This window comes from Geotrypetes seraphini, chromosome 18 (genome assembly GCF_902459505.1).
Source record: "Geotrypetes seraphini chromosome 18, aGeoSer1.1, whole genome shotgun sequence".
Classification (NCBI taxonomy): Eukaryota; Metazoa; Chordata; class Amphibia; order Gymnophiona; family Dermophiidae; genus Geotrypetes; species Geotrypetes seraphini.
Window position 1 is genome coordinate 6355236 of NC_047101.1, and position 13061 is coordinate 6368296.

General features: G+C 42.6%; 2 protein-coding genes across 2 annotated transcripts in view; one reads left to right on the forward strand and one right to left on the reverse strand.

The window, feature by feature from the left end:
* The window catches only part of SH3RF2 (SH3 domain containing ring finger 2), a 241127-nt gene that overhangs the window by 90989 nt on the left and 137077 nt on the right, over positions 1-13061 (reverse strand). The gene's annotated exons all lie outside the window — the stretch shown is intronic.
* The window catches only part of PRELID2 (PRELI domain containing 2), a 42022-nt gene that overhangs the window by 16303 nt on the left and 12658 nt on the right, over positions 1-13061 (forward strand). The window contains exons 3-4 of the mRNA XM_033926934.1: positions 6020-6093; positions 11631-11791. Of these exons, the coding sequence (XP_033782825.1) occupies positions 6020-6093; positions 11631-11791 (235 nt within the window). The remainder of the gene's footprint in view (positions 1-6019; positions 6094-11630; positions 11792-13061) is intronic.

Below are 13061 nucleotides of genomic sequence, written 5' to 3' on the forward strand. Positions count from 1 at the left end.
TATTTATTCAATTTTTTTATACTTTTCTCCCAGGGGAGCTCCAAGTGGTTTATATGAATTTATTCAGGTACTCGAGCATTTTTCCCTGTCTGTCCCAGTGGGCTCACACTTTCTAATGTACCTGGGGCAACAGGGGATTAAGTCACTTGCCCAGGGTCACAAGGAGCAGTGTGGGTTTCGAACCCACAACCTCAGGGTGCTGAGGCTGTAGCTTTAACCACTTTGCCACTCTAGAAATCAAAACGTAGTAAAAGTGAGCCAAGTCTAAGACAATGAAGCCATTGTGACATCACTGATGAGGTTGGCTCTTATTGGTGGAATGAGCCATTATGATGTCACAATACCAGCTCTGGTTATCAGAGGCTGAAACTTTTTGCACTATTTATTCAATTTTTTTATACTTTTCTCCCAGGGGAGCTCCAAGTGGTTTATATGAATTTATTCAGGTACTCGAGCATTTTTCCCTGTCTGTCCCAGTGGGCTCACACTTTCTAATGTACCTGGGGCAACGGGGGATTAAGTCACTTGCCCAGGGTCACAAGGAGCAGTGTGGGTTTCGAACCCACAACCTCAGGGTGCTGAGGCTGTAGCTTTAACCACTTTGCCACTCTAGAAATCAAAACGTAGTAAAAGTGAGCCAAGTCTAAGACAATGAAGCCATTGTGACATCACTGATGAGGTTGGCTCTTATTGGTGGAATGAGCCATTATGATGTCACAATACCAGCTCTGGTTATCAGAGGCTGAAACTTTTTGCACTATTTATTCAATTTTTTTATACTTTTCTCCCAGGGGAGCTCCGAGTGGTTTACATGAATTTATTCAGGTCCTCGAGCATTTTTCCCTGTCTGTCCCAGTGGGCTGCCAATCTACCTAATGTACCTGGGGCAATGGGAGCATTAAGTGACTTTGCCCAGGGTCACAGGGAGCAGCGCAAAATTTGAACCCACAACCTCAAGTGCTGAGGCTGTAGCTCTAACCACAGCGTCGCACACTCTCCGCAATTAGTCAGTTGGGTGCTAATGGAAGTTGATTGGCATTTAATTGGCACCAGTTTGGATTTACAAGTCTGGTTGGAATCTGCCTAAAGCTAGTCTCTAGTGCAGGGGTGTCCAATGTCGGTCCTCGAGGGCCGCAGTCCAGTCGGGTTTTCAGGATTTCCCCAATGAATATGCATTGAAAGCAGAGCATGCAAATAGATCTCATACATATTCATTGGGGAAATCCTGAAAACCCGACTGGACTGCGGCCCTCGAGGACCGACATTGGACACCCCTGCTCTAGTGCTACACCTTCAAAGTGTCTTGTGTGTAATCCAAAAGAAAGTTTGGCCATGGGTGGGTTGGGGAATTCCAGATCATTGGTTTTCAAACCTGTCCAGTCGGGTTTTCAAGATGTCCCTAATGAATATGCATATGAGAGATCTGTATATCATGTAGGTTGGGAGGCGTGCATATTGATTAGGGATATCCTGAAAACCCGACTGATCGGGGGGTGGGGGGGAAGTCCCCCCCCAGGACAGGTTTGGGAACCACTGTTCCACATGCTTGGAATAAAGGGGTTACACGCCTACATTGCAGACTGAGACTTACACGGGTATAAGTGGACTTACGCTGGTGGAAGTCCTTGCGCCCAAAGCTGGATTTTTCCTTCCCGAAACTTTGAGTGCCGTTCACCGAATCCGGCCCACGTTTTCAGCCATTGTAGAGAAATTGTCCCCCTTAAAACAACACTTAAGACCTGGCTGTTTTGAGCAGGCTTATCCAGGATGGTTTCGGTGCTCCTGTTTGCTTCCAGCCCCCTCTTTTTCCTCCCCCTATTTGATTCTATGCTTTCGATTCGTGTATTAAGAGATCGCTGTTCTTTTCCTTATTTATGTTTTCGGATTGTACACCGCCTCGGTCTGCCTGCGCAGTTGAAAAAGGTGCAGTAAATGCCGAAATAAAAGTTGCAACTAGGCACTCTGCAATAGAATTGCCCTCGTAGGCCCGGATTCTGAAAATGGCGCCTACGTCGTCCGCCACCTTCAGAAACGGCGCCAGTCATGCAGAGGTGCCGTTAACAAAATCGCGGCTACCGAGAAAACTTAAGGCGCTGGTAACGTAGCCCAGGGTTTTAAAGGCCTACACTACCGGTGCCCTTAGTTTGACGGATGGCGCATAGCGGCGCCTAAGGTGACATTCGCCCCTGTCCACGTCTACTGCGACCTTAGGTGCTGCTGACATGATTCTGGCGCCTACTTTTTAATTGGGTTTTAATGGCACGGTTAATTAGTGCGCCAATTAAAAACAAGCTAGGCTGCAGTAGGGTAATGCTGCCGTGCATAGAATCCGGGCCATAATGTTTATTTTCTGACGGAGGCTTTTCATTCTGGAACTTTATGCTCGTGTTTGCTTTTTGCTGTCTGGGGTCTGAAAACGGTGCCTACGACTGGCTAAGGACAATCGCATATTTCAGTGCAATTAAGCACTCGGGGAGGCTGTAGTGGCTTAAAAGGCATCTGAATGGTGCTTTTGCTCGGCTGCACTAAACGAAAAGCCAGGTAGCTTCAGAACCAGTGAAGTGCAAAAACAGTTTTATGGCTGCATGCATGCATGCGATCACGCTGTTGTCTCTCTTCTCTTTAAGTGGCTGAATAAATCAAGTTGGTACAGGGGAAGGTGGTTAGGAGGCGCAGTGTGTTATTGCAGGTTGTAGTTTTGTGACCTTTGATTCAAGGGTAACTGCGCTCCTTTAGCTACCGCACGATCTCGTACGCATTAACCAGAGACGGTTTGTAGGGTTGATCTTATTAGCTGCAGGTGTCCTCCAGTGACTGTGTAATATCCAGGCGGCTCTGTTTTAACCCTTTCAGGACCAAGGGACATATTTGTCCCATAACTTTAAAATCCTATAAATTTTGATTGGGATAGTCTACAGTTCTAAATTTGATATGTACGGATTCCATATGATACTGCCTTTATGTAAACAAACTGGTTCCGACATTCATTCATTAGCGTCGTTGCCAGATTGACGAGAAGATTCACTTGCCACACTGTCCATAAGCCAGAAGTGTGACTTTTAAAAAAAAAAAAAAAATGATATTTCACAAAAAAAATCAATTTTTTGGCATCTGCAAGCCCTTTTTATCATAAAAATGTCGTCAAAACCACAAAAAGTGGCCTACGATCCTTATGGTCCTGAAAGGGTTAAGGCAATGACTAGTAGGAACTGGGTTTTAATGTTGCATTCTTTTGACGGTAATGTTCCAAGTTGATTTTATCATTTGATAGACCATCTATCGAGTATCGGCTAAACGGTTTACAACAGGGGGCAATAAAAGAAAAATAAGGTAAAAATAAAAACAATATCATATGTATAACGGGGGCAAAAACATTAGGAGTATAATTACATTGAGATTCAAATCAAAGAAAAGTAGGGAAACGGGGAGTGGGAAGTCACGGAAGGGAAGGGATCACTTCTTAGGAAGCGCTTGATTGTTCTCGGCTATACCGTACGTCCACATTTGAAGAGGACGCGAGATCTCAGGTTCTGTAGGCATCCCTGAAAAGAATTTTTTTTTTTTTTTTAACTTTGTGGAGTGGAATTTTTCCAGTGAGGGTTCAAGCTTAATATCTAATGGGAGAGCGTTCCAAAGCGCTGGTGCGGCAACTTGAGAAAATGGCCTTTCGATGGCGCTTGGATTCCGTTCTGATTGTCTCCGCGAGGTCATTCCAGGTTTTGACTCCTAGGAAGGTGAGCATGGACTGGAATATATGCCGATTATTTTAGGTTTTTTGTTGAGGGGAGGTTCAGTTGTATCCTTTTAAGAGTTCTGCGAGAGGCGGACCATGTCTCGGAGAAGAGTTGGATAAGAGGAGTGGCTGAGTTTCCGTGGAGCAGGGGTGTCAAAGTCCCTCCTCGAGGGCCGCAATCCAGTCAGGTTTTCAGGATCTCCCCAATGAATATTCATGAGATCTATTAGCAAACAATGAAAGCAGTGCATGCAAATAGATCTCGTGCATATTCATTGGGGAAATCCTGAAAACCTGACTGGATTGCGGCCCTCGAGGAGGGACTTTGACACCCCTGTCGTAGAGTACGTGGTGTATAATGCAAAGATATTTTGAATTTTATCCGAAATGAGACGGGCAGCCAGTGAAGTTGCTTAAGGTAGGCGGTGTTTTTGGCGTTTGATAGCCCGTCTCAGGAGTCATAATATCTTAATAAATTCCCCCAAAGTGTGCTACATTGTGGACACCAGTTAATACCTGGTCCTGCTCTGTGTTGTGCTTTATCTGACTTGCAGGTCAGTGCAGTTTAGAAGCTCAGTTTAACGTAGGTGAGGGAAGGAATTCGACCTGAATAAAAGGAGAAGTTAATCATTCATACCAGCTACAAGATACAATGAGAGGGTTTGTCAAGGAGAACAGTAAACAAGCGGGAATACATTAGAGCAGTGTTTCTCAACTCTGTCCCGAAGTACCCCCTTGCTAGTCAGGTTTTCAGGATATCCAAAGTCAATATGCATAAACTTGATTTGCATACACTGCCTCCATTATATGCAAATTTCTTTCATGCATAACCTGAGTTGAGAAACACTGCATTAGAGCGTGCCTACATATAGAAGACTTGGTGAGAAACTGACCACCAGGTTGGGGGAGGCGCAGAAGGATTAGTTGAGAGGATTTGATGCCGATTTTTCTCTTTGCTTTGGGCAGGACAACTTTTAAGACAGAACGAGAGGTGATGGTTCTGCTCAGATTCAAGCAGAAAAAAAAATTAAATCTGTGCATGAACAGATAAATGCAGAATTAGTCTAATCTAATTGGTAATTGGTGCATCATGCTGTACCTACAAAAGGTTCAAGGTGACGTACAGTGAGAAATGGCTGAAATCTAAGGAGGGCATTGCAATAGAACTTTGTAGGGAATTACATTTAAGACAAATTAGACATTACTTTTTGCAAGGCTGATGTTTGTCCATAGAATTACATTCCTCACTGGCAGTGGTGTGTGCTGCTGGTGCTTTCGTTGTCCTGCCCAAACTTGCAAACAGGACCTTGGAGGCCCTTTGTGCAGCTTTTTTGGGTTCATATATCCTTTTTGAAAAAGATTCTCATGAAATGTTCATGTAGACAAAGAGGTATTTTGATAAGTTCATACTCTTTCTTTTTATCAGTTGACCGTAGGCCAGACATGGGCAACTCCGGTCCTCGAGGGCCGGAATCCAATCAGGTTTTCAGGATGTCCCCAATGAATATTCATTGAAAGCAGTGCATGCAAATAGATCTCATTCATATTCTTTGGGGAAATCCTGAAAACCTGATTGGATGCCGGCCCTCCAGGACTGGAGTTACCCATGTCTGCCTTAGCCCTATACACTTCCCCCTCCGTATTCGCAGGGGTTAGGGGCAGAGCTGGCCCACAAATATTAAAGAACCGGTTCTGCCCCTAACCTCTGCTTCCCCTGGCTATTTTAAGCCCTGAAAGCCCCCCCCCCCTTAAGCCTTACCTGGTGGTCTAGCGGGTTTTCGGGGCAGGAGCGATCTTTCCACGCTCCTGCCCAGTGCAGATCACTCGCAGGAAATGGCTGCCTTGTGCTCCCGTAGTCTCTTGAGCCATTTCCTGTGAGCGATTTGCACGGGGCAGGAGCGTGGGAAGATCGCTCCTGCCCCGAACACCTGCTAGACCACCTGGTAAGGCTTAAGGGGGAGGCTTACAGGGCTTAAAATAGCCTTAAAAATGAAAATGAATTTTTAGGTTTAAAACCGTGAATAAGCGAATCCGGAGGGGGAAGTGTACACCAATTAGAATTAGTGATTTGCTTTAAGTCTGCCTGAAGGGGTCACCGCTGAGGAGCTTCTTCTCCAAAGACCATAGATGATGATAAGCTGTGCCCGACTAACCAATGTAATTGTCCATATTTCTTAAGCTGGTACTCTGGTCTTCTGCTTATTAACAAAGCTGTTATGGAAACCATTTGTTCTATAAAACTCGTCACTTCTGTTTTTATTTGGGTTTTTTTTCCCCTTAAATCAGATTTATCAACAGGAATTATTTACCGAAGGAGGATTGCCACCTGCACCAATATCATTCCAGAGTTTTTAAGGAAGGTAATTCTGTCAGCCTGCTTGAGATTTTGGTTCCTGACAAATGTAACACACTCTAAACGTTGCTGTCTGGGTGATGCCAGATGAGACAGGATTCTCGCCCTGTGTACATACGGCTTGGGGACTGACGCAATAAAGTGTAGAGGCTTTGCACGCTCGTTATCCTGGCTTTAGCATGCAATTATGTGAGTGTAATAAATGGCTTTTGTGTACAAATCAACCATATACAAATTCTTTTGTAGACCTCGGCACACTTAAAATCCATGCCAATTTTGAAGCCATTAGCTGTGGAGGAAGGAGTGGCCTAATTCGAGCTACAGCCTCAGTACCAGTGCTCCCTCTAAGCGGGCGGGTGGTGTGAGCAAAATTTTTTCCCCGGGCGCTAAAAATATCGGGCGCCAGCGCCAACTCGCCCGATTCTCCTCTCGCCGCGGCCTGCCATCTCCGTACGCCGTGCGCTGTGACGTGACATTGTGCGCTGCGAGGCAATATTTTGTGCGCCAGCGCACGCCAGCGCAGCTTAGAGGGAACACTGCTTTACCCTGAGGATGTGGGTTCAAATCCCACGGTGTGACCCTGGCCAAGTCGCTCGGTCCTCCATTACCCCAGGTACATTAGATTGTGAGCCTGCCAGGTCAGAAAGGGAAAATGCTTGAGTGTCCGATTGTAAACCGCTTAGTTAACCTTGATAGGCAGATCAAGTGCAATGCCAGGGCCAGTGGCCTAGTAAGAGGTGGGGAGCAGTCCACCCCAGTCGCCGGCACACCTCCTCCGCCTCCCTTCCTCTTCCCATGCCTCCCTTCACCATGTGCGTGCTCCCTTCGTCAGTCAGCTAGTTTGCATGCGTTAACATTAACGATCTTATTTGCGTGGCTGAGTCGGGAGAATGAGCGATCGCACGGTAAGCAGTTTGGCGCATCGGGTCGGCAAATTCAGTCGGTCGCTAAACCAGTCAAACCGGTTTAGTGACGATCGTTAAGACGACTGGAGGCTTTAGTGCGGTCTAGCCCCAGGTATCATCTTCTAGCAGTGACCTTGACCCTCCCCTCTCAAGGACACCGCAAGTACTGCCACTGGTGCGTCCACAGGTTGTAAAATAGCCCAGTCGTGACCTTCCATGGGGACCTTCCATGCTCCCAGCACTAGCAGTCAAGTGTTGCGTCAGTTCAAATCTCATCTTAAGCACTGCTTCCAAACCCAGTTGGTGTATTTGGACCTTGATCAGCAGGAGGGAAAAAGGAATCTGTGAGTTAAATAATTATAATCATTTTGTTTTATTCTAAATTGACGATGCTTTAGAAGAAAGCGTCTTGTCTCATTACTGCTGCTTTAAAATCTATCAAAATGCATTCACACATTTTCATGGAAAAAGCAATGTATTACTTATGATTTTACTCTCCTGCTCTTGTACATATTTAAAATCTTTTCTGCCCATTATCTTCTGTCTGTTTTTTCCATGCTTCATCTGCTCAGGAAAACATGAATTGCAAGGTATGAAACCCATCTTAAAACAAAATGAAGAGTTATGTCTGCTTGTATTGTACATTTTTGTATGCAACTGTCTGAAAATGGCTCTTATTGAAATCCATCAACTTAAGTAGGTCATAACTGGCTGGAAAGAGCTACAAATGAAACTAGAAATTGCTAGATAAGTTACTTAGCACTTACAAGAAGGAGGATGTGACTGGAAACTTGAGTTTGTTTGTCTGATAAGACGTTCAGCCTTTACATGACCCGCTGTTAAGATCGAAATATTGAAAGTTAGTAACGGTTGGTCTGGCTTCATCATTATCTAATTATTACTTAGTAAGACTGATGGGGGCCTTTTTTTATTTGTTGAAATTAGGCTTACACTTTTTCAATAGTAGCTCAAGACCATTTATAGTCGAGTTTATTAGGGTTTGATATACCGCTGCCCAAGTGATTTACATAAAATAGGGTAAGAGACAACACAAAAGACGATAATTTGATACAAACGGGGAAATACTCTTTTGGGATACATTGTTTCCAAAAGTAAAAAAGAAGGGATGGGAAGGAACAAATTGGAAGGGAATAAGATAGTTTAGGAGCCTGATTCTACGCCAAATGCGTCTTTATAAAAAGAAGTTTTTAGGTTTGATTTAAATTTAGCCAGGCTAGTTTCTTGCCTCTTAAATGAAGGGGGAGGGTTCCACAATATGGGCACAATCGCAAAGAAAATTGTTTTACGGGTCGTGTCGTAAAAGACCTGGCGGATGGATAGAGTAAAAGCAGACAAAAAAATCCAACGCAACTGCAGTAACGTGTCGAACAACGAACAAAGGGGAAAACTGCAAAGATGATGTACAAGATGCCAAGTCTTTATTCAATGAGCATTGCTTAAACATGAAGAGTTTGTATCCAGATATGGTCCACAAGGGTGACGAACCGGGACCCGACAGTCCATGCTTTGAAAGAAACGCCTTTCTCAGGGGTCCTAAATGTATATAACCACATTCTGCGGATTACAACTGGATAGAAAGGTGATTTCGTAGACTAATGAATGAGTCGATTGGCTCCTCCGCTGTACAAGCCAATTGACTGGTTCATTAGTCTATGATATCGCCTTTCTATCCAGTTATAATCCGCAGAATGTGGTTTATATACTTTTAGGACCCCTGAGGATGGATAGAGTAGCCAGGAGATTTTGTTGGGACGATTGAAGAACCCTATAAGTTGTGTATGGGATTAACAGTCTATCTAGAAAAGCAGGTGAGTGATCTAATTTAACTTTAAAGGTAAGGAAGAGAATTTTGAATGTGATTATGTGTGTGATAGGCAACCAGTGAGCATTTTTTTTTAGAAAAGGAGCAACATAATCATATTTTTTTTCCTTAAAGATTAGTTTTACTGCTGTATCTTGTATTATCTGAAACCTCCTAATTTCTTTTTGTGTGATTCAGGTATAGTTGATAAAATCACCTTGTCCCCGAAAGGCTTTTTCCATCACCTCGGGTACAAAGGCCCAGATTATATAAACAGTGCTTAACTTAATTTTCTTAATTGGTGCTGTTAATTGAAAGTGCCATTAAAAAAAACCAATTAGTGATTAGGTGCCTACAGCTTCGATGCAGACTCAAATCAACAAAACTACCCAAAAAGCATTTTTCACAATGCGTAACCTAAGAAAAATAAGAAAATTCTTTGATAAAGAACAATATAGAATCATAGTTCAATCCCCTGTACTAGGACTTGTAGACTACTGCAATATCCTCTATCTACCATGCCCTACAAACATGATCAAACAACTACAGACCATTCAGAACACAGCCCTCAGGCTAATCTATTCCCTCGGAAAATTTGACCACATCACCAATGCCTACCTAGACTCACATTGGCTACCGATTCAAGCTAGAATTCAATTCAAACTATACAGTCTACTCTTCATCAAGTACTTTACGGTACTACACCTTCCTATCTAAACAATCGCCTAAATCGTAACCTTCCACCCAGAACAAGGAGAACACAGACCCCATTCTCCTACCCACCACTCAAAGGCACTCATCGCAAAAAGCTATATGATAACCTCCTAGCAACGCAAGCAGCAAAACTAGAACCCTCCATCTCCAAATTGTTAACCACAACATTTGACCTCAAAGCTTTCTGTAAAGAAATCAAAACACTTCTATTCAAAAAGTATATTCAACCTACTTAATCTCCCCCTCCTCCTCCTATCCCCTCTATAATTTTCCCAAGTATAGCCCACTCCCTGGTACCATATCTTCAACGCCCCAGATAAATAACCGGAAACCTGACATAATTTCCAATGTAATGTAATCTGAATCCTCAATTTGTCACCTGTATCGGAAATTTTCCAATGTAATGCATCCTCCTGGAAATGTCCAGCTCTCTTCCAATGTAATCCACTTTGAACTGCAAGGTACAAGCGGAATAGAAATCACTAATGTAACTTAATATTATGTTTACTTTAGTTTTTACTTATTTTTTGTTTGTTTTAATTGAATGGATTTTATGACTGACTGTTAAATCTTTCCTATTATTATTGGCGTATGTTTTTAGATTTTGTAAAGCCGCTTTGACCTTGTGCATTAAGCGGGATATCAAATGTACAGTAAACATACTCTGAGGCACCTACCAGTAAGTAGGTGTGGTTAGTGGTGGATTTTATGCGGATACGGGGAAGATTTTGAGTGTGTTTTGACTTGGGTGTCTAAGCTTTCAATGTCAACCAGCGCCTAAGACCACTTTGGCACTGCTAGGTACGATTCTGTAAACGGCGCTTAGTGGATGGTTGACGATAGCGCTCAACGATGCCCAGAAGATAGGTGCCATTTATAGAATCGGGGCCAGAGAGCTTCCTAATTAGAAAGTGGTAAGGGCTATGGTGTTTATTTTATTTATTTTTTTTAATGGCCACATGCTAAAACGGTGTCTCTCAAAACTTTTTTAGCTCCGGCACACTAAACAGAGCAGATGCTTTTCATGGCACAGTATAACTGAAATTATAAAATTGCAAAACCAAGAAATTAAATTTGAGAGTTATTTATTTAAAGCTCTTTGAGCTATGTATGGGTAATTGTAACTGTGAAACGAAAGGAGATAGAATTGCTAATCAATGTAACAGATGTGCTTGTTTTTGAGTGCAAATTAACTCAAAAAGCAGCTCGATAGTTGACAAGCAAGTGTGCATTTCATCTTTTTTTCAATTTAATTTGTCAGGGCTGAAAATCCAAGTTTGCAAAAATGAGAAGATCAAAATGTGCTTTGTTGCTCAAGTTAGGATAACTACAGCATAAAAATTAAAATTACTTGCCATTAGTTTTCAAGGACCAATCACGTCAAAGAATGATGCTTGTCGGGGCGTTCATAACATTGACTCCTGTATATGCAACGTACATGTGATCTATTCTAGTATATACTTATGAAGGAACATTTTTTTAAAAAGTAAAATTCTGGAATCTCTCGTGGCACACCCGGAATCTCTTCGGGGCATACCACTTTGAAAGTACCTGGCAGATCCCAGATAGTCTTGACTAATAGCTGTTGTAGGAACTTGTCCCAGCCCCTTGTAAATCCAGCTATGTTAGATGCCTTTGCTGGATTCTACAGCTTGCTCATGGAGTGAAGAAATGCTTTGTCCAAGATGTTTTAAGCTAGTGTCCTGGACTATTCCTTAGTCCTTGCACAGGTTTAAGGAATAAGAGCATAATAATTGATTATAGTAGGTCAGATCAAAGGTTCATCAAGCCCGGTAATCTGTTTCTAACACTGGCCAATGGAATCCCTCCCCCAAACCCCATGATGATTCCCACAAATGTATGCTTTCTTATACACTGGTTCTTTGGGGCATGTTTGGGACGGGTATGGAGAGGCAAGATCAGGAAGGACTTGAGAGGTTAAGTAAAAAAGCCCAAAAACCCCAAACATGATGGGAGCGGGAGATGTTGGGTACATATGGCCAATTTTTAAGTTATGTATATACAGTGGCCAATTTGGTCTTTATCTGTAGTTGACATCTACATTGACTTTCTTCTGAATCACCGTTTTTTGTATTTTGGCAGAATAAAATCTTGAAAGTGCCTAATATTTACTTAGAAGAGGAGTCATGGCTGAATATTCGGTTAAGAATTATGACTCTGAAAAGTCGCTGCCTGACATGGACACAATACGCAACTTTAAATGAAGAGTCTGTGTTCAAGGAAAGCTTGGAAAACCCAAACTGGTAAGAGTTAGTGTCAGTTGACGGACTGAGCAGCATTATCTTTGTTGACCACATTGTTCAGGATTGAGTTTTTGAACACTCATCATTGGTAAAAGAGCTTGAGAGGAGCCAGTTTGAATGGAGTGTAAGAGGAGGTAGTATAGAGGTCCACAAGGCCCTTAGTCAGTTTTCATGTTACAGAGGGCATGGAATTTATAATACCAGGATAAAGTGCCCCCAACCTGATCAGCAACCATATGAGAATAGGATTCCCAAATTCTAAACTAGAATTCTAAACAAATTCTCCAAACTAGACTAGACTACTACTACATTTCAAATGCTCCTGCCTGGCTTTTAAGATCATTCAAGGCATCCTTCCTCCCTTAATCCCACTATCTTATAACTCCAGACCCGCCCAAAGGTATAAACTATCCTTCCCCTCTCTACACGGTATTCGCTATGCAGGCAAACTGGGAAAATCCCTTCTTTTCAGAATCACAGGTCTTTGGAACGACCTTACTACCCCGCTGCGGAACCTGGGCTCCCTCCAATTATTCCGCAAGCAACTGAAAACCTGGCTTTTCACTAAAATGTAATTCTATCCCCCCTTACTCTTCTCTTCTATATATAAGTTCATGTAAACCTCTTTTTTCCTTCTCTTCCTATATTTTAAGTTCTTGTAAACCGTGCCGAGCTCCACATCCGTGGAGATGATGCGGTATATAAACTTAAGGTTTAGTTTAGTTTAAAGGAATCGAATACAAACTGTTCACACTACAACCTTCCCGTATCTGGCAGAAAAATAGTGGAATCCTTTACCAGCACAATTAAGGAACACCCTCCTACCAAAACTTTTTTGTAAAGGCCTAAAAACCTATTTGGAAAATACCTTACTTTCCCTACTCATACCCCTAAACAAGGCTATGACCACCAGAAATCAAATAAGATACAAATCACCTCTCCTATCTTGATAGATGATCAAGCTTTCTACAAACCAGGAAAGTAACATCCATACCAGAACTCATAATATCAAGACTACAACACCAGATATAGCCAATCTTCTTTCCAAACCATATACCATCATCATATGACTACTCAAACACAAACCAAGATATCTATGTCGTGAACCCTAATGAAATAATGTAAATCCTGGTGGACATGGCCAGGCTCTTCTAAATTGTAAATCACCTTGAACTCCTTCTGGGGCATATTAGTGATTATCAAAATTAGTGTTGAATTTATGCATAAACACCGTTCTGAAATCAGTACGGTGACGAGTTTAGCTATCTTC